A 19,088-nucleotide genomic window follows, 5' to 3' on the forward strand; every position below is an offset into this window, starting at 1 on the left:
GGATGTCATATTGAGGATGGAGCCAGCTTGTTTTCTGCTGCTCCAGTGGATTCAAGCCAGAAGAAAAGAGATTCCATTTCAACATTAAAAAGAATGTTCTGACAGTAAGAGCTGTTCCACAGTGGAACACACTCCCTTAGAGAGTGGTGGAGTCTCCTTCTTTGTAGGTTTTAAACAGAGGCTGGATGAATATTTGTCAGGGGTGCTTTGTTTGTGAGTTCCTGCATGGCAGGGGGTTGTACTGGATGGCTCTTGTGGTCTCTTCCACCATTATTATTATTATTATTATTATTATTATTATTATTATTATTATATTTTATTTATATAGCGCTGTAGATTTACACAGCACTGTGCATACAGACAATAAAATCGATAAAAATGAAACCTCTATGATTCTATGTCCTTGTGCCCCCTGCACATGGTTGTTTAGGGCAAAACGTTCAGAAAAAGGCAGGATACCTTACATTGATTGGATGACCAATCTAAACTTGGAAGTATGTGGAATGATGGGACCATTCCTAAAAGTACACATCATGCTGCCAAATACATCGTTTGGTAATCATTGCTTCTGTCGAGGTCCTCAGGGCGTTAATTTCTTTTTAGGGGTTTGGTTTAACAGCTTTGTGTTTTGGTGCCAAGTTCCTAGGTTTCAGTTAGTTGTCATAACACTGCATAAATGACCTACTGGTATTCATTCATTAGTATGTATATACACTACTCCTACTAGTTCTTTGCTCTAAAGGAGTTATATTAAGGACCTTGGAATATAAATATGACTGTTATTTCTGAACTCTTACTCCCTGCTGCCTCCCACCACTTTCATGTCCTAATAATAATGCTGGTTGCATCTGAATTACACAAATGCACTTCTGTGGTTTCTTCCTGAAGTAGGATATATTATCCTGATAACATATGACCCCTTTTAGGCCTTATCGCATCTAATCCATAATGCACTGAAAATCTGCCAGTGCATTAGGCTCACAATAAAGGGCAGATGATTAATGTACTTGGAAAGATTATGCCAGGAAAAAATTAGAGCAAAGCATTTTAGATTTACTCCCCAGCACCACCTTCTGGTTAACCCCTATGTTTGTTTAAGAAGCATAAGAAAAGAGGATGGAGAAGAGAGCAGAACTACATAGCAAGGCAGAGTGAGACAGAAGGAACGCTATCAGTGGTAACAAGACTGAAATATATTCACTTTTATTAAATGATACCATAAATTGATAGTAGATAGCATTAAATAATACCATTTGAAAATAAAATATTATTTTATTGACAACATTTGCTGGCATCCTATGGGTGACTGACAAAGGTGTAAGTCTAACTTATACTATTGTAACCTAATTTTTTGATTGTTGTGCGGGTCATAATTCTGTTTTGACCATGCAACAACCCAAATCCCTCCAAATGCATCTTTTCAGTGTTGCCGTCTCCCCACATCCCTCCAACAACCTTTTCCAGCAGAGATGTGTCCAGCTGTTTTTCTTTAGCTATACAGATGATAATAATAAGATAATACTTAAGAACCTCCCAAAGACTCCTGGGAGGTCGCAGGGAGACCTGTCACAGTGTGACCAGCTAAAAGAAAATAGTTGGAAGCATCATTACTGGTGTCCTTGATTTGGTGGCCCCCAAAGCAAGTATATAAGGAGCCATGGTGGTGCAGTGTTTAAATGCTGGTACAACAGGTTGTGAGTTCGATCCCAGGGCTCCAAGGTTGACTGAGCTTTCCATCCTTTTGTAGGTTGGTAAAATGAGTACCCAGTTTGTAGGGGGCAATTGGTTTACAGATTGTAAACTGCTTAGAGAGTTCACTGAGTACATAGAAATGTAAATGCTAAATGCTATTACTGTAAGTCCAGGAGAATTTTAGATTTGTATTTAATTTGCCTGTAAAGTTTATACCCCATTTAGTTCAGTTCTCTCTTCCATTGGCATCCTTCTCAATATGATTAAGTTGTTGTTGTTGTTGTTGTTGTTGTTGTGTGCTTTCAAGACATTTCTTACTTATGGCATCCCTAAGGCCACCCTATCATGGGTTTTTTGGCAAGTTTCTTCAGAGGGGGTTTGCCATTGCCATTGGCTGAAGCTGAGAGAGTGTGGCTTGCCCAAGGTCACCCAGTGGGGTTTAATGGCCAAACAGGGATTCAAGCCCTGCTTTCCAGAGTCATAAACCAATACTCAAATCACTACACCATGCTTTACCACCATTTTTATTTTTCATAATTCCCCGGAGTGATGTGCCTTCAGAAGTATTGTGAATAATGAAAAATGCTCAGCTGAAAAGACTCATCTTTTGTGAGTCCCTTGCAAGGACCCAAAGCTGCCAAGTGGAGATGTTCACCCTGGATATACCTGTCCTACATTAATTTCTGTATTCACTTCATAGAACCTGCTTATTTGGATATGAATGTACAAGAGGAACAGCCTCAATCTTCAATGCCCTGTGGATCTGTTCTTGTTCCAAGACTGAACAGAAAACAATATGTCAATAGATTTTTGTGAATACTTTAGGATTCCAAAAACACTCCAGGGCATTCTGAAATGTCTGCCTGGTAGAGCCCTTTGTTTAATTTTAACTGGGGAAAAAAATAAATAATACAGGGCTATAATATTCCATGCTGGGCCATTTTAATAGTCACAATTTGCAGAGTTTTCTCCATACAAAGACGTGATCTACAGCCCAAGTTAATGCCTTGCCTCTCTCGGCATACATTAATTGATTGGAATTAATTAATTAATTAATTGTGTCCTGCCTTTCTCCCAAAATAGGACTCAAAGTGGCTTACAATGAATATACCATAAAATGAAACAGCTAAAAGCCAATTTGAAATGGGTCCAGATAATCGGTTTCCTCCAAGCCGTCTTGGAGGAAACCGATTATCTGGATCCATTTCAAACTGGCTTCAGAGTGGGATACGGAGTTGAGACTGCCTTGGTCGTCTTAGTCGATGATCTTCGTCTGGGCATCGACAGGGGAAGTGTGACTCTGTTGGTGCCCTTGGACATCTCAGCGGCCTTCAATACCATCAACCATGGTATCCTTCTGGAACGCCTGAGAGAGTTGGGTATTGGGGGCACTGCGCTCCAGTGGCTCTGGTCCTACCTCTCAGGAAGGTTCCAGATGGTGAGGCTGGGGGATTGCTGCTCTCGTAAAAGAGAGCTGACATCTGGCATCCCTCAGGGCGCCATTTTGTCCCCCATGCTATTTAACATTTACATGAAGCCGCTGGGACAGATCATCCAGAACCATGGAGCACAGTGTTATCAGTACGCTGATGACACCCAGACTTATCTCTCCATGTCTCTGACTGATACAGTGACTAAGGAAGGCATCTCTCCTCTGGATGCCTGTTTGAGGTCAGTAATGGGCTGGATGAGGGAAAACAAACTCAAGCTGAATCCAGAGAAAACAGAGGTTTTCGTGATAGGCACCCCAAGTCCAGTCAGGGAAATTTGCCATCCAGTCCTGGACGGGGTCACACTTCCCCTAAAGGACAAAGTTCACAGTTTGGGCATACTCCTGGACTCATCTCTACAGTTATCATCTCAAGTGGATGCTATGGCCAGGAGTGCTTGGTACCAGCTTCGGCTGACATGCCAACTGCGTCCCTGTCTGGACCGAAAGGATCTTGAAATTGTAGTACACGCACTGGTAACCTCTCGCTTAGACTTCTGTAATGCACTCTACACGGGACTACCTTTGTACCAAGTTTGGAAGCTTCAGCTAGTCCAAAATGCTGCAGCCAGATTGGTCACGGGAACATCAAGATCCTTACACTGGCTGCCAATTAGCTTCCGAGCCCAATACAAAGTGTTGATTATCACCTTTGAAGCTCTATATGGCTTGGGCCCGAGTTACTTGAGGGAATGCCTCTCCTTACACAATCCGCCCCACACTCTCAGAACAACTGGAAAACTCCTTCTTAAATATTCTAAAGTGAGATTAACAACCACTCACCAAAGAGCGTTTACGGCCATGGTCCCCATGCATTGGAATAACCTCTTGGAAGAGATTCGACTCATCCTTACCTTGGACGCCTTTAAGAAGGCGTTGAAAACTCACCTCTTCCGACAAGCCTACCCCCCTGACTCTCTATAAAGGAAACAACTCTCAAATAGGAATCTACCTCAGGATGTTAAATTGTGAATGGTAATTGTATGTTTTTAGATAACATTTTATTTTTATAAGTTGATTTTAAATAATTGTATTAGAATTTACTATGTACTGTTGAAGTGATACTGACTGTAATCCTGCCTCGATCCATCAGGAGAGGTGGAAAAATATAAATAAAAATTTATTATATTATTATATTAAAACAATATGTGGTATAACCGTTTTAAAAAGCATTAAACCACAACTTTTAAGACACTGATTTAAAACAAATAAAAAACACATATTTGAGAAAACTGCACCTCTATTGCACTCTAGTCCTTCTATTCCCAACCTGTTAAAGACTGTTTTATTTAAACAGATGACCAGCCTTTAACAAATTGGGATAGATGGGCTGGAGTACAGTGGAGGTGCTGTTTTCTTATATATGTAATATGTGTTTTACTAAGACAAGAGGAAATTCATTAGCAGAGGAGCAACCACCAAGAATGTTCTCCCCTCGCCAGATCATCATAAGAAGGTGGTGGGATGGAGAGAAAGACCTCCTTTGAAGACCCTGGCAGGCTGTATTGAGTGATACAGGCTTTCAGTAGTCTGGACCTAAACTCTATGGGCCTTAATAGGTCATAGCCAGCACTTTGAATTGTGTCCAAAATGGACTAGTAGCCAGTGAAGCCATTTCAATAATGGAGGTATATGTACTCTATAACCAGCCACAGCACATTGGACTTAATGAATTTTACAAATAATTTCCATGACACTTCAGTGTTGGACAAAATGTAGATCTTGGATCTAAATTCCACAGCTAGATCAGATTATGCAAATAGGGATCATAATTGTACATCAGAACAAAAGAGACAGAATTTTTTGGAAGTAAGTGCTATTTATGCATGTTAGGATTAGCCCTTCTTAGGCCCCATTCATACTGGTCTAAAAGACCTGGAAGGAACTGGGCTGATCCGGATGCCCCTCCCCCGAATCGCTCCGTTAGCAAGTGCCCACTACAAATTTGAAATCGAATGCATTTTGACAGAAATCGAATGCATTCTGGAGGTGGCTGCTGCCAATCAAGCTATCGTCATGGTGACGTTTGCAGGGCATCGGGGGAAGTGTCCTCCCTTTTTAAAGAGCCAGGCACAGGGGTTTCAGCGGCTGAAGCAGGGAGAGAGATGCCTCTCTCTCTCTCTCTCTCTCTCTCTTTTTTTATAAACCTGTGGGCTTTTGGGTCAGATCTGCCCCTGTCCCAGGCAAAGGATGGGATTGCCATGCATTTTTTTTATGCTTTTAAAAGCAACATTAGCTTTACCTTTGCTTCCCTTGCTGTATCTGCTCAAGAAGACAAATCATTCGCATAGTTGCTCAAAAAAAAATTGTTAAAAATGTAACATTGATTGTTTGCAACATTTGTAGCTTCTCCCTCTGCAGAAAGCAAGGAGATCCAAGGATATCCAAGTGCAAGCCTAGCTCCATCTGCCTCTGGAATATAAACCATGCGCATGTTCGCTCAAAAAAAATTGTTAAAAATATAACATTGATTGTTTGCAACATTTGTAGCTTCCGCCTCTGCAGAAAGCAAGGAAATCCAAAGATATAAACTGCAAGCCTGGCTCCATCTGCCTCTGGAATATAAACAATGCGCATAGTTGCTCAAAAAAAAAATGGTTTGAATTTGAAAAGGGGGGGGGGTTGCCTGACGTGAGCTCCGTTAGTGACCTGAATTTTTTCCTCCTGCAAGGGAAGGAATGCCCAGTGACAGAGGGCTTTGGGCAGAGGATGCAGGGAAAAGAGGGCTTTGGGCAGGGGATGCAGGGAAAAGAGGCTCCTAAAGAATGCCTTCCCTTGCTCCCTTCTTCCCAGGGCTCTTTCCTCCTCCCCTCCCCTCCGATGAGGGGAGGAAATGCCTTGCCCTTTGCCCGCCCTCTGACCTAAATCCCTCCCTCAATTTGCCTCGATCGTGATCGAGGCCAAAGTTCTCATTCCCAGGACCCGGGGTTTTTAAAAAGAAACGGCATTTGCGCCGATTTCAAAAGACCCGCGCTAGGGGCCATTTAACACGGAACGGGTGTGCAAGCCCCGGATTCGCTTGTGTGAGATTCGGGGTGAGTAGGAACTTCACGTGATTGAATCGGTTTCAGAACCGATGTTTTTTGTAATGTGAATGGGCCCTTAGTATTTTGCAGCTTGAGCTGTGCAGATCTGGGAGTCTAGCCATAATCTTTACACTTATATTTTTTAAAAAACAACTACTGTACTAACCAATGTCTCTTTAATTTTTAATAGATCTAACCTACTTTGAATTTCTCCGGGTGTTTCTAATTCAGACTCTTCAGCTGCTTTAAGCTTTGGAGAAGAAGAATCTACTATGCTTGCTAAAGTGTAATGGTTCAAGTATACAATATAACTCCCCCATCCTGGTTTTAAAAATAATTATTTTAGACAATCCTCTTAGCTTCTAGTACACATGACAGTTCTCATATTAGAAAGTATTTTCTCTGGGAGCTAGCATAAATAAAACTGCATTAGCAAATCATAAGAACTTGTGGCAAGGAGTTTTTCACTTCATGGTCACTTGAAGTTGCTTTAATGTCAAGGAAATGGGGCCCCTTCAACATTTCACAGATTAAAACTAAGAGATGTGTAACCAAGCAACATCTGAGTATGATCAAGATAAAATGGCAAAATAAAATTTGCATGGGGGGGATTAGAATATTTTCTAGCTGTAAATGGTTGAATCTGTGGATGCAGAATCTGTTGGTATAGAAGACTGACTATTTTTCCAATCAAACCTCAGACTCATTGACATGACCAAATAGTAATTTCAAAACAATGATACTAGTAGTGTAAGAGGAAAGTCACCTAACAGTAAAAGAATCAATTAGCATAGAAATGGACAGCTGAGGAATATAAAGTTGCCATTTATCTTGAAACCTATTAAAAGCTACTCACTAACCCATTGAGCATCTAAAGGAGAAAATCCTCAAGAAAAACAAAATAAACAAAAACAGGTTATGAGGTTTTTGTGTAACTTTTGCCAAATGATACTTAGAACTTAGTTTGAGCATTCTCTGTGAGAAACCCTGACTTAGTCCTCCCCATAGCTCCTTCTGTACCAAGGCAGGAATCCTATTAATGATGTTCTTGAGTGCCTTCATATAGTTTGTGACTTATGGCAACCCTATGATGATCCTTTCACAGGTTTTTGGCTTGTCCAAGCTCACCCAATGGGTTTCCAATAGCTGAGCAGGAATTCAAACACTGGTCTCCAGAGAGTCATAGTCCAGCGCTCAAACCACTATACCATGCTGGCTCCTGTTAATGACATATACGAGCATAAATTGTGTTATGCATGTGAAGTGTTTTTACTGGACATTGTGCAGCTGCCATGTCCAGCTGATGGGGGTGGAAGCGGAGGTCCTTATGCAGAACATGTGTCATATCCAGATGTTAAGGATCTGTCATGACAAGAAATATGAGGAAGTATAGTGATGTAGTAATATGTTGATATAGTGAGACAGAAGTAATTTGATATGATGAAATAGTGCTATGGTTAAGAGGCAAGAAATGGTGGCAAGAAACGGAGAGAGAATATGCTGAGGACAAATTGGAAAGGGGGGGTTGCAGTAATCTGAATGAAATGCAAAGCAGGGACAGATGGACAATGGCAGGGGAAAGTTATAGTTTATGGCCCTGAAGAAAGACTCTGATGGTAAACAAGACAACATCTTGCTTCCTGGGTGAGATGGACTGATACGGGAGATGGGGGAGTTGGCGGAAAAGTGGAAAGTTTAAAGAACCCTTTGATATAGGTGAAAGTGCACTTGTGGCTTGACAAAGGGAGGTTGGAGAGAAAATCCTTAAAGGTTGGCTGATTTGGAAACAATTCAGATTTGACCCTACTCTGTTGGTGGCGGACCACTATCTTGGATTCCAGAATAAAGCATTAATTAATGTACACTATTATGCTTTCCTTGCTCTTTAAGTTTGGGTCTGCTATTCATGACAACATGTACTGTTATTCACCAAGTGGGATGTGCGTCATCCAGAATGGACTTCTTCTATAAAGGGAGCTAGTGCCCCATTGTACAGCAAGCAGGGGTCAGTGCAGATTGTACCAATGCACATCGTTTTGCACGTTGCAGTTGCACAATGGAGTCAGCAATGTGCATTTAGCAGTGATCCACATACTTTGCATTACAGTGGTATCCAGTATAGGGATTATGTAATAAAAGCAGAACATAATTTTATTTATTTATTTGTTGAATGTATATCCTGCCTTTCTCCCAAGGTGGGAGCATAACTTCATTGGGGGTTATTTCTACTATGCTGTGGCAATACAGCCTCTTGGCCTGTGATTCCTAGAATTCCTAGGTAAAAGGAAGCCCACTTTAGTTAGCATAGATAGAAAAATCCTGAGAGTGAGCTAAACAAGAAATAAAATAGAGACATCCCCAATGGGAATATGTATGTCTTTGATGGAGAGGAGAAAAACAGAGTTAAGGAAGGTCGTGTTGAGCATCCACTTGATCTGTCAGGCAAACTCCCAGTATTCAAGTCAGACAGCTGAGAAGCAGAATCTTGTTTCAATGTCAGCAAAAGGGCAAAGGGGAAAAGAGAGGGAGAGGAGATATGCATCTAGGGGAAATCATCTCCCTCTGAGAGTCTTGCAAGGCCTCTTCCCCTCGCCCAAGAACAGTTGGTGTCACCTCCTGTGAGCCACAGCAAGGAGACAAGTTGGTCTCAAATATCTGAGGTGAAAAGCATGCAGTCTCATTCTTTGCTCAGTCAGAGGTTTCCATTTAATCTGTCTTTTCACAGTGTGAATTGCCAAGTGCGTATGTGTGTGTAGACTGTCCAGAACGTGGCACTTAGAAATAACTCCAAATAACAAATAATTCCAATCACTTCATTATTTGAAAAGGGAATTTTATTGTTAGTAATCAATTACAAATACCTAGTTGCCTGCAATCAATTCTGTTTTTCCAGGAAGAAAGATATAATTGCTTCACATTATCATTGCAATTTAACAAGGCACCCCTTTTGCTGTGTAATATTACTTTTGCTTGCTTTCGTAATTAAGTGAGTATTTGGATTTACTAGATGATGGAGGAAGACTAAATCATATGGTTCTTGTGTTGGTGTGTGCTGTTTCTTGTGCTCTGTTCTGGATGATGAAGCAAGATTAAGGTAGAAGGACAAAGGTGTCTTAAAACAAAATGGAGACTGTAGTCAAGAAATCAGAAGACGACTAAGGTCCAAAACACCTTGCAGAAATAATCCATTCTGAGACCACTTTAACTGCCCTGGCTCTGTGCTAGTGAATCTTGGGAACTGTAGTTTAGTATGGCACAAGAGCTCTCTGACAGAGAAGGTGAAACATCTCACAAAACTACAGTTCCCAGAATTTCCTATTATTGAGCCAGGGCAGTTAAAGCGGTCTCTAACTGGATTATTTCTGCAGTGTGCTTTGGACCTAAGGCTGAATTCACACCTGCAAAATAATTCATCCTTACCTTGACCCTTCTGGTATAAGCACTTCTTTTAGACTCTTGAGGGCTTTAATTTGATTTTTTTTTTTAAAAAAAGAAAAATATTTTACTCTGCAGCTTCTAGGGAAAAAACTGGTTTTTAAAACATGTGTCCTGTGTCCTAAATTGGGAAGGAAATGGGGTGGTGATGGTGTTTATTTTTGTTGTTGTTCACTGTATGATATTGTATGCAGATATCTGCATATTGGAGCATCCAAATGAACACCTCCATTTCAAAAGCCCTGCAAGCCTTTGACATATTCGAATATGCAAATATCTACATACATACATGCAGGGAACTTGAAAAATAAATAAATGCCAATACCATGTTTGCAAAACATGGATATCAAAGTACACCCCTTTGGGACCCTTCCTGCCTTGAACTTTGTCCATCTCCCAAGTTCAAGTTGTGAACAATCAGGGATTGATCCCCTTCCACAACCAAAGAACACCTAAACACCCCCAATAAAACTTCTGCTCTAACATTCATTAACATAGTGAGTTTATTTGTTCCTACACAGAAGTAAATCCAATTGAGTTCAGTAAGATTTACTCCCAGTGGAGCCCAAAAAGGCAAACTTTCCCCAGTTTTGTCCACTCCAAATGGCAGCATGGCTCTCCACTTTCTCAGGCAATAGTGGCCTTGTCTAGTCTGCTTTCCTCACATGGTTTTAACAAGAAATGTCAGGATTGAACTTGGAACCTTTTGCAGGGAAAGCACCAGCTCAGCCCCAGAACCTCTGTGAGATTTCCTCCAGAGAGGTTAAGCATGTGATTAATTCCCTTGCTGAACTCAGCTGAATGTACAAGTCCTTAATTTTGGCTCAGCTGCACCTGTTGTGTTTGTGAGAGCATACTGTATTGCTATAGGCTATAGCATTGCCTTCCAGAAATGTGCAAATATAAATTTAAAAGGAATCTGAATTGGTGTTAATGTTGAGATAGTCCTATGTTTTCCCCTTGTGCCAACGTTGTTCACAACAGTATCTAGGATATTTAATCTTTGCATGCTTTTGCACACACCCATCCTTTCCTAGGTCATGTTGTAATCCAACACGCTGAATACTAGGTTCTTGGAGAGTGTCAGTGTTCTGTTTTTAATAGCCATTGGCTGACCCAGGTCAGTTTCAGGTCAGCCAGGAGGTGATGCATGACAGCCCCCTGGAGCTTACATCTTGGCAAGGTCTATCTTTTTAGCAGGGAATGATGAGAAATGAGCTCTAGTTCAGAAAGACACCATCTTCTTTCAGTTCCTCCTTTGATTTATGCACATAATTCTGGAAGTTGTCAAAAAACAATAAATTTGAGCTCAGTTTAATTCTACTGCTTGTTGGGAGAATTGAGCTATCATGCTCTCCAATATGTCACAGATGAAAATTGGGACACGGATGACCAAGAAACACCCAGACTTGGTCAGTCTGCAGTGGGCTCTTTCATTTTGGTATAACTTCAAGATTTTGACCATCATGTGAACATACCTGAAAATCCTGCTAGTACATGACATGACTTCTAGGATTTCCAGAGTAAAAATTGGACAGAGCTCCTATTCCTTTATTGGTTGTAATAAACGGAATTCCAGCAAATGTTGCATGTTACCTGGTTGCGTGACTAGTAACACTAGCTGAAATTCCCTATCCTATGCAAACCTTCAAGATACAGTAACTCTTTCCAGTTTGCATTCAGGTAATCTTAGCAGGGGTCATGATGTTGGAAAGTCACTCAAAAGTGGAGAGTTCTGCTAATAATTATTGAACAGGGCACCTTAAAGTTGCCATGTAAAATGCCTTATGTACAATGCATTGTTGTGTAGAAGAACGAATTTCAGAAGATATAGTTTTTGTGGATTTTTTGGGTTATGTGGCCATGTTCTAGAAGAGTTTGTTCCTGACGTTTTGCCAGAATCAAAGATTCTCTGAAGATGCCAGCCACAGATGCTGGCGAAATGTCAGGAACAAACTCTTCTGGCCACATAGCTCAAAAAACTCACAAAAAACTATGGATGCTGGCCATGAAAGCCTTCGACTTCACTTCAGCAGATATATTTCTTTAACAAACAATACCTGCTGAAATTTCCTTTATAAGGGAAGCAGGAGCTCTATCCTTCAATGTCTTTTTCTCTTTTAACCAACATGCCCTCCCTTCACAAACTATCAGGCAACTGATCAAACTCTCTTGAGATTTAGCAAATAGTCTTTCAGTGTGTGCCAAGCCAAAGCTCCTTTGAGTACCTGGGTGCCCAGCATGATGGATCCTGTACCCTGCATTAACTTCCAGCATCTAGACAAGTTATTACTTTGGGCTCAACTTCCAGAACCCATTGTTTTCTCTGGCAGGGGGATTCTGGGAGCTATACAAGTTGAGTCTCTCTTATCTGGGATTCAGAAAATCAAAATACTCCAAAATTGTCCATGTGGCTGGCTGAGATAGTAACATCTTTGCTGTCTGATGGTTCAATGTACACAAATTTGTTTCATGCACAAAAGCATTTAAAATATTGTGTATAAAATTACCTTCAAGCTATATAAGTTATATCAGAAACATAAATGAATTTCATGTTTAGATTTGAGTCCCAACTGCAAGATATCTCATAATGTACATACAAATATTCAAAAATCCTAAAAACTCTGAAATCCAAAACACTTCTTGTCCCAAGCATTTTCGATGAGGGAGATTCAACCTGTACTTCTGTTTACAGTCATTAGCAAGGGAATATAGTGGAAAAAAGAAAGCAAAGGCAATTTGTCTCCATTTAATTCCTATGAATGACTGCGTACTCTTTAAGTGTGCCAAGTAGGCCATAAAACTGTCTATTGACATCCTTTTGCCTTGATTTACCTGCACGGGAAATGTTGTATGTTGTAAAACCACAGCCAAGATTGTCCTTATCATTTATTTCAAGTTGTTCCATGGGAGGGGATCATGTCAGAGGTAGGGATTACAACATAATGAGCAAAATATATTTGTATATTTATGACCATATTTCCCTGAGACAAAAACAGGTCATTGGGATGGCAAAAATGGGATGGGGTTATGTGATATTCCATATTCATGAAAAAGTAAGATGATAACAAGAGTTTTATTGCATGAATATATTTAGCTAGCAATTATTCTTCAGTGGTGAAACTCATGCAAAAATTTAGATAGACTGTATTTCACCACAATTGTACCATAGATATTTCTCCAGTTAAGTAATCTAATGCAGCAAATTTTGGTTTTTCAACACCTTATCATAAAATTTCTCATGCACCATGACACAATGTTGTTGTTTTTTGGAAGCCACAATTTTAAGCAGGGATCTTCAAACCAGGGTAACTTCTGGCTGGAACACTGGTCTATATATAACAGTTCCAAACCCAGAGAACTCCAGAGCCAATTTCCAAAATTAATGTAGTATTTAAAAGGGGGAGTTCACACACAGGCACACACACTCACATGCATACAAGAACTAATGAAGCAAAGGTGGTAGGTATATTTGTATATTTATGACCATATTTCCCTGAGACAAAAACAGGTCATTGGGATGGCAAGATTGTCCTTATCATTTATTTCAAGTTGTTCCATGGGAGGGGATCATGTCAGAGGTAGGGATTACAACATAATGAGCAAAATATATTTGTATATTTATGACCATATTTCCCTGAGACAAAAACAGGTCATTGGGATGGCAAAAATGGGATGGGGTTATGTGATATTCCATATTCATGAAAAAGTAAGATGATAACAAGAGTTTTATTGCATGAATATATTTAGCTAGCAATTATTCTTCAGTGGTGAAACTCATGCAAAAATTTAGATAGACTGTATTTCACCACAATTGTACCATAGATATTTCTCCAGTTAAGTAATCTAATGCAGCAAATTTTGGTTTTTCAACACCTTATCATAAAATTTCTCATGCACCATGACACAATGTTGTTGTTTTTTGGAAGCCACAATTTTAAGCAGGGATCTTCAAACCAGGGTAACTTCTGGCTGGAACACTGGTCTATATATAACAGTTCCAAACCCAGAGAACTCCAGAGCCAATTTCCAAAATTAATGTAGTATTTAAAAGGGGGAGTTCACACACAGGCACACACACTCACATGCATACAAGAACTAATGAAGCAAAGGTGGTAGGTAACAGTGAGTTATAAGATTGCTAAGATTGCTAAGACTCTACCAATCCTGAAGCGTAGCTCTGATTTTGGGACGGTTGGGTTGGAACTGTTGAATTAGTAGCTGCCAACGAAACATGGGGTGGCCAGCTGCTGAGGTGCCCAGCTGAAATTGAACATTATGCCTGTCTGATTCCAAACAAGATCAATTTGTTAGTGCTGAAGCATACCGAGATATTAAGGGCAGTATTTCAGGATGTGAGGGACTTAAGTGGCTTTCCCAAGGGAGAAGAATGGGGTGTGATACATAATAATGATCAGACAATCAGTGTAAATGTTCTCAGATGAAAAGAGTTTCATTCCCAGAAGGAAAGTCCCTTTCTCTGCTATATGCAAGCTATCTCCCAGTCCAGCTCACTTCCATCCCTCCTATAGCCTAGGGCAGTGATGATGAACCTTTTAGAGACAGAGTGCCCAAACTCAAAGGTGTTCCTGCACCGGGTGTCACCCGGTGCCAAGGGGCGGAATGTCAGGGGGGCAGGACCTCTGCCTTCCAGGGGCAGGACTTCCTTGTACCTCAGAGATCATTTAAGGCCTGGGGGGGGGGGGAAGAGGAGGAACAGGTGCATGCCTTGAACTGCGTCCCTAGAGGCAGCTGAAGGCTCGCTTCCCTGCTCTCCTCATGCCCTCAAAAATGGCTTTGTATGTCATCTCTGGCACGTGTGCCATAGGTTCACCATCACAGACCTAGGTATTATACTGACTCTGATCTTGAGAGATCCGATCATGGCTGAGTGCCTTGGGCTTCTCCCATGCTGAACTATCTGGATCAACCTGGTATAGCTGGTTTCATGTGCCAGGGAGCCCCCATTTGACAGGATTTGTTTGATATAGATTTGATATTGAAAGACATGGAGAGGTGACTGAGAGATGGATCTTGGACTACACTAATGCAAGCAAGTTAAACAGCATCTATCTCCAAAACTCTTTCCTGAGCTTGCTTGATTGCCACAACGCAGAGAAAAAGGGGAGAGCAGATAAGCCAGCCTCACCAATTATCTTCCAGGATGTTAAGAGGATGGATCAGTAAGTTTGGTCACCAAAATGAAAATCATAAGGAAATTAGAAAGATAAAGTTATCCGTGGATGCCTGTTGGAAGATGCTTCCAAGGGCTCTCTAGAAGGATCAAAGTGTTGTTGTTCAGTTATGTAAAGCATAACTGACCTGGTTGTTTAATTTCATGTGTGCATGTTGTTAGTTTTGGACAACAGATTTGCTGAAACACAGTGGGCTGCTTTGCTTTTGCTTTTGCTTTTTCTCTTTCTTTCTTTCTTTTTTTGTGTAGTGTAGGAAACTACCTCTATTCCTTCCAGGTTATTTTAGCCTCTGGTATCAAATTTTCTGTTGAAGTAATGCTCAGGAACACATCTACTTTGTTAATTGATGTATACCTTTATAGAACCATACATTAGTAAGGAATAGCCCAATTGGGAACATGCTGCTGGTGTCAAGGGACTTCTCAATAACAGTGTCATTTTTTTTTTGTTTGTTTATATTCAACCTTTCCATAGGATGCTTAAGCCAATTATACCAACATTAGTCAGAATTCCTAAAAATCATGATGTGTCATAGTTCTTAAATATGTGTACAGTATATTTGTAGATATTAAATGACAGGTTTGTGGCAGATAGGATTGCTGGAATACAAATTCAGAGAAGATGTTTAGTATTGAAAAGTATGGCCTCTCTTTGCCCTGTTAAGTCATTGCACTACAAACAAAGAATAAGATTCTGCAAGAAGGTGGGATTTGCATTCGGTCTCTTGTTTTCTGGCTCAAATTCCAACGGAGAGTGTGGCAAACACATTCTGTATCCTCCTCTTCAGACATGTCTGGCCAGCTGTACAACTTTAAAGTGCCCAGACTTTTGCTCCCCAATGTACATGTTGCCTCTTTGTTTTCCCGGTCTGAATTGCCTGGGTGACTCTCTGTGTTTTATTTGGCATTCCACAGCGTCTCACTTGCAATTAATGGCCTTTTAATAAAGTGCTTTCCCAACTAGGCTCTGCCAGCAGAGACTCTCAAAGAAGGTTATTTATCATTCACATGATCTCTCTCTCTCTCTCTCTGACTCTCCTGTTGTCCTTTTCCTTGTGTTCTCACCTAAAGTCTTAAAAGTGGGCAATAGCAATCATGTTGTTTGGGGTAACTTAGGGGATATGAGCAGCCCATTTTATATATGTAGCCAAATTCCAGAATATTTGGAAGTTCCTAAAATTAAAAATAAATCCCAGCAAAACATCTTTAAAGACTAATAATCAATTGTTTTATGAAACAGTCTTCTTCATCAGATGCCTGCAATGTTATTGTCATGGGGCAAATAACACACTATACAATCAAAGAACAGTTGGACAATTGGAAGAAAAGATCAAGAGCAGTCTGTACAGGAATTTGGCTGCTATAACATCCTTGCTGAAGGGGAGATGATACATGTTATCAGAACCAAAAGTCCATAACCAAGGCTGCAGCCCTGGGGGGGGAAATGATGACTTGTAGATCAGGCTAAAACATATTTATGCTAATCATAAGCAGTTTTGAAAGAAAATGAACAACATTCTGAACTGACAAAGTTTCCTGATGGGGAAAAAAGTCTTGGGAAATCTCGAGAGTTTCTCATTCTTTTTCTTTTAATCATTCCTGATTATTCACAAGTTGCATCAGGTCTCTTTCTTGAAATATGCTCCCTCCCCTCAACACACCCTGCTGCTTTGTGTCCTTCCTCTCCCACTGATCATGTGTCACACAGTGTCATACAACATTTCAGAAACTGATTTTCATCCATTTTCATTAAGCATCTTATAAATTATTATTCAGGAGTCATAGGCTGTATCCACAATGCAGAAATAATCCAGTTTGATATCACTTTAACTGCCTTGGCTCAGTACTATGAAATTTTGGAGTTTGTAGTTTTGTGAGATATTTAGCCTTCTCCATTAGAGAACTCTGCAGCCATGACATAGTATACATCTCAGAATTCCCTAGCGTGGAGCCATGAGAGTTAAGGTGTTGCCAACTTGTATTATTTCTGCAGTGCAGATGCAGCCTCAGTCAAAGGGCTAAACTGCTTTAGCAGTATTGTACTAGTTAAGGTGTAGGATCATTTTGTTTTAGTGTTTTAGTTGCTTGATCTCTGTTGAATGTATCTTTACTTGTCTGTCTGTCTGTATTATCCTGGAACTAGCTAAAATGTCCACTGCAAGTGAAACACAACTAATAGATGAGATTTTACACAATTAAGACAACTAATTTTAAGTGAACTGTGCATTGCTGCATTCAATTTTTGCACATGGCCAGAGACTGGCTACTACTCTGTTGAAAACTGTAATACTGATGTTTGGTGATTTGTGGTTCAGTGAATCTGCTCTGGATTCTCGTCTGAACTTTAAAAGATCTATCCAAAGTGCTGAAGCTATTTGGGGTATTTCTAATTTTCCCTCATCTAAATTTCTAGTTTTATTTCTTTGTCCCCCCCCCTTTTTTTTTTTAAAACAACTCATTTTTTTAAAAATTGAATACAACAACTCATTTAAAAAAATGTTTCAGGAGTCCAGTCTATAAAAAAGCTCTGGGGATCTGTCAGGGATGGTATTTACCATTTGTAGAAATAGGATGGCATGGTCTAAACACATTTGAGTCAGTCCTGCCTTCGGCACTTTCAATTTTTAAAATATTTGTAGGAAATTAAGAGGCTTTTGCAGAAAGACTGTGAGCATCAGCAAGTATGCATAAATGAATATGTTTTTTAAAAAACAAACAAATCCTACCACTAGTAAGGAGACTTGTAGAGATTGAAAGCTGTGTTGGTTTTGGTTTGTCATGCCTTTTCTAAATACCAGAATTTGGACGTAGGAGAGGTAGTAGTTACAGTGACCAGGAGGCAGTGACCTCTTTTTCAGCTATATAGCAAACAGATGGGACTAAACACACAGGATTTGAATGTGGTTGCAGAAAACCCCTGGAGGTTCTCTGGATTGCAATCAAAATGTTTGTTTATTTTCAGCAGTTGTACATTTTACTCCAGCTCTCTTTTTACACTAACATTCACTACCTCCCAATAGGCTGCGGCCCCATTCATTGCTAATGCTGGTGAATGAGACAAGCCTAGAGGTTGCTCAGTGCGCTCCCATGTGGCTGCCTTGAGAAGAGCAGTGCATGTTATGTGAAGTTGAAGGCTTTCATGGCCGGCATCCATGGTTTTTTGTGGGTTTTTCGGGCTATGTGGCCATGTTCTAGAACATAGCCCAAAAACTCCACAAAAAACCAGTGCATGTTATATTTAACATGCACTTCTGGGTTTTTAATGTTGTGCTATCTAAATTTTAATGGTTTGTATTTTTAGCATGTTATATTTTAATGTATAACTGTTTTAACTCTTAAACTTGTTTAGTTGGTTTTTATGTTGTACTGTTTTTAAATTGTATTGTTTTATAGTTGTTGTTCGCCACCTTGAGTCCCTATATTGGGACAAAGGTGGGATATAAGATAAATAATAAAATAATAATAAATAATAATAATTTATTGTTCGTGTTTGTGTGTGTGTGTGTACACACACACACATAGAGTGGGGATGATGTAGTTTGATACATCTGGAGGTTGATGAAGGCTGATCTAATCTGATTAAAATTTTTGAGGAGCTCCAGAGCTTACTCACTATTCTGATACATTTTGGTTGTCTTGGTAAAGGTCTTCTTTTGGTTTGAGAGTAAAAAATAGCATTTGGAGACAGCTGAGGGGCATCTCCAGTCAGGTAATGTAAGAGCATCTAGACTCAACTGATGGGTACAGTTCTTAAAAGTCCATTAATATATTTCTTTTTCCTCCTTTAGACGGCTAATGCTGGCTCCAGAACAGAAAGCATCATCAACATAAATCATTATGCAACTAAGAAAAGTGTGGCTGAGAGCATGCTGGATGTGGCCCTGTTCATGGCCAATGCAGCGCAGCTGAAGGCAGTGCTGGAACAGGGACCTTCCTTCCAGTATTATGCTGCCTTGACTGCTCTCATCACAATTTCCCTCTTCTTCCAGACAGCCATTGGGATTCTCCTCATTATGATGGGTAAAACTCTTTGGCTTCTTTCCACAGGTCCCACTGGAGGACTTCACAAGAGGAAAAGTGACATGGAGCACAGTGCTTTGTTGCTCAGAGTTTGGAAAAGTTTTTTTTTTTGGGGGGGGGGGAGGAGAGATATATAGTCAGCCTTCCATATCCACAGATTCTTTATCCACAGATTCAGCCATCCAGAGCTTGAATATATTAACTATATAATCCCCACACAAATCTTGTTTTT

General features: G+C 40.2%; 1 protein-coding gene across 1 annotated transcript in view; it reads left to right on the plus strand.

The window, feature by feature from the left end:
* The window catches only part of LOC149311730 (ninjurin-2-like), a 60,292-nt gene that overhangs the window by 32,272 nt on the left and 8,932 nt on the right, over nt 1-19,088 (plus strand). Inside the window, exon 2 of the mRNA XM_089527794.1 lies at nt 18,625-18,856. Coding sequence (XP_089383920.1) covers nt 18,625-18,856 — 232 coding nt within the window. The remainder of the gene's footprint in view (nt 1-18,624; nt 18,857-19,088) is intronic.

Source organism: Sceloporus occidentalis, unplaced genomic scaffold (genome assembly GCF_023333645.1).
Source record: "Sceloporus occidentalis isolate IW3139 unplaced genomic scaffold, rSceOcc1.0.p SCAF_5, whole genome shotgun sequence".
NCBI classification, from domain to species: domain Eukaryota; kingdom Metazoa; phylum Chordata; class Lepidosauria; order Squamata; family Phrynosomatidae; genus Sceloporus; species Sceloporus occidentalis.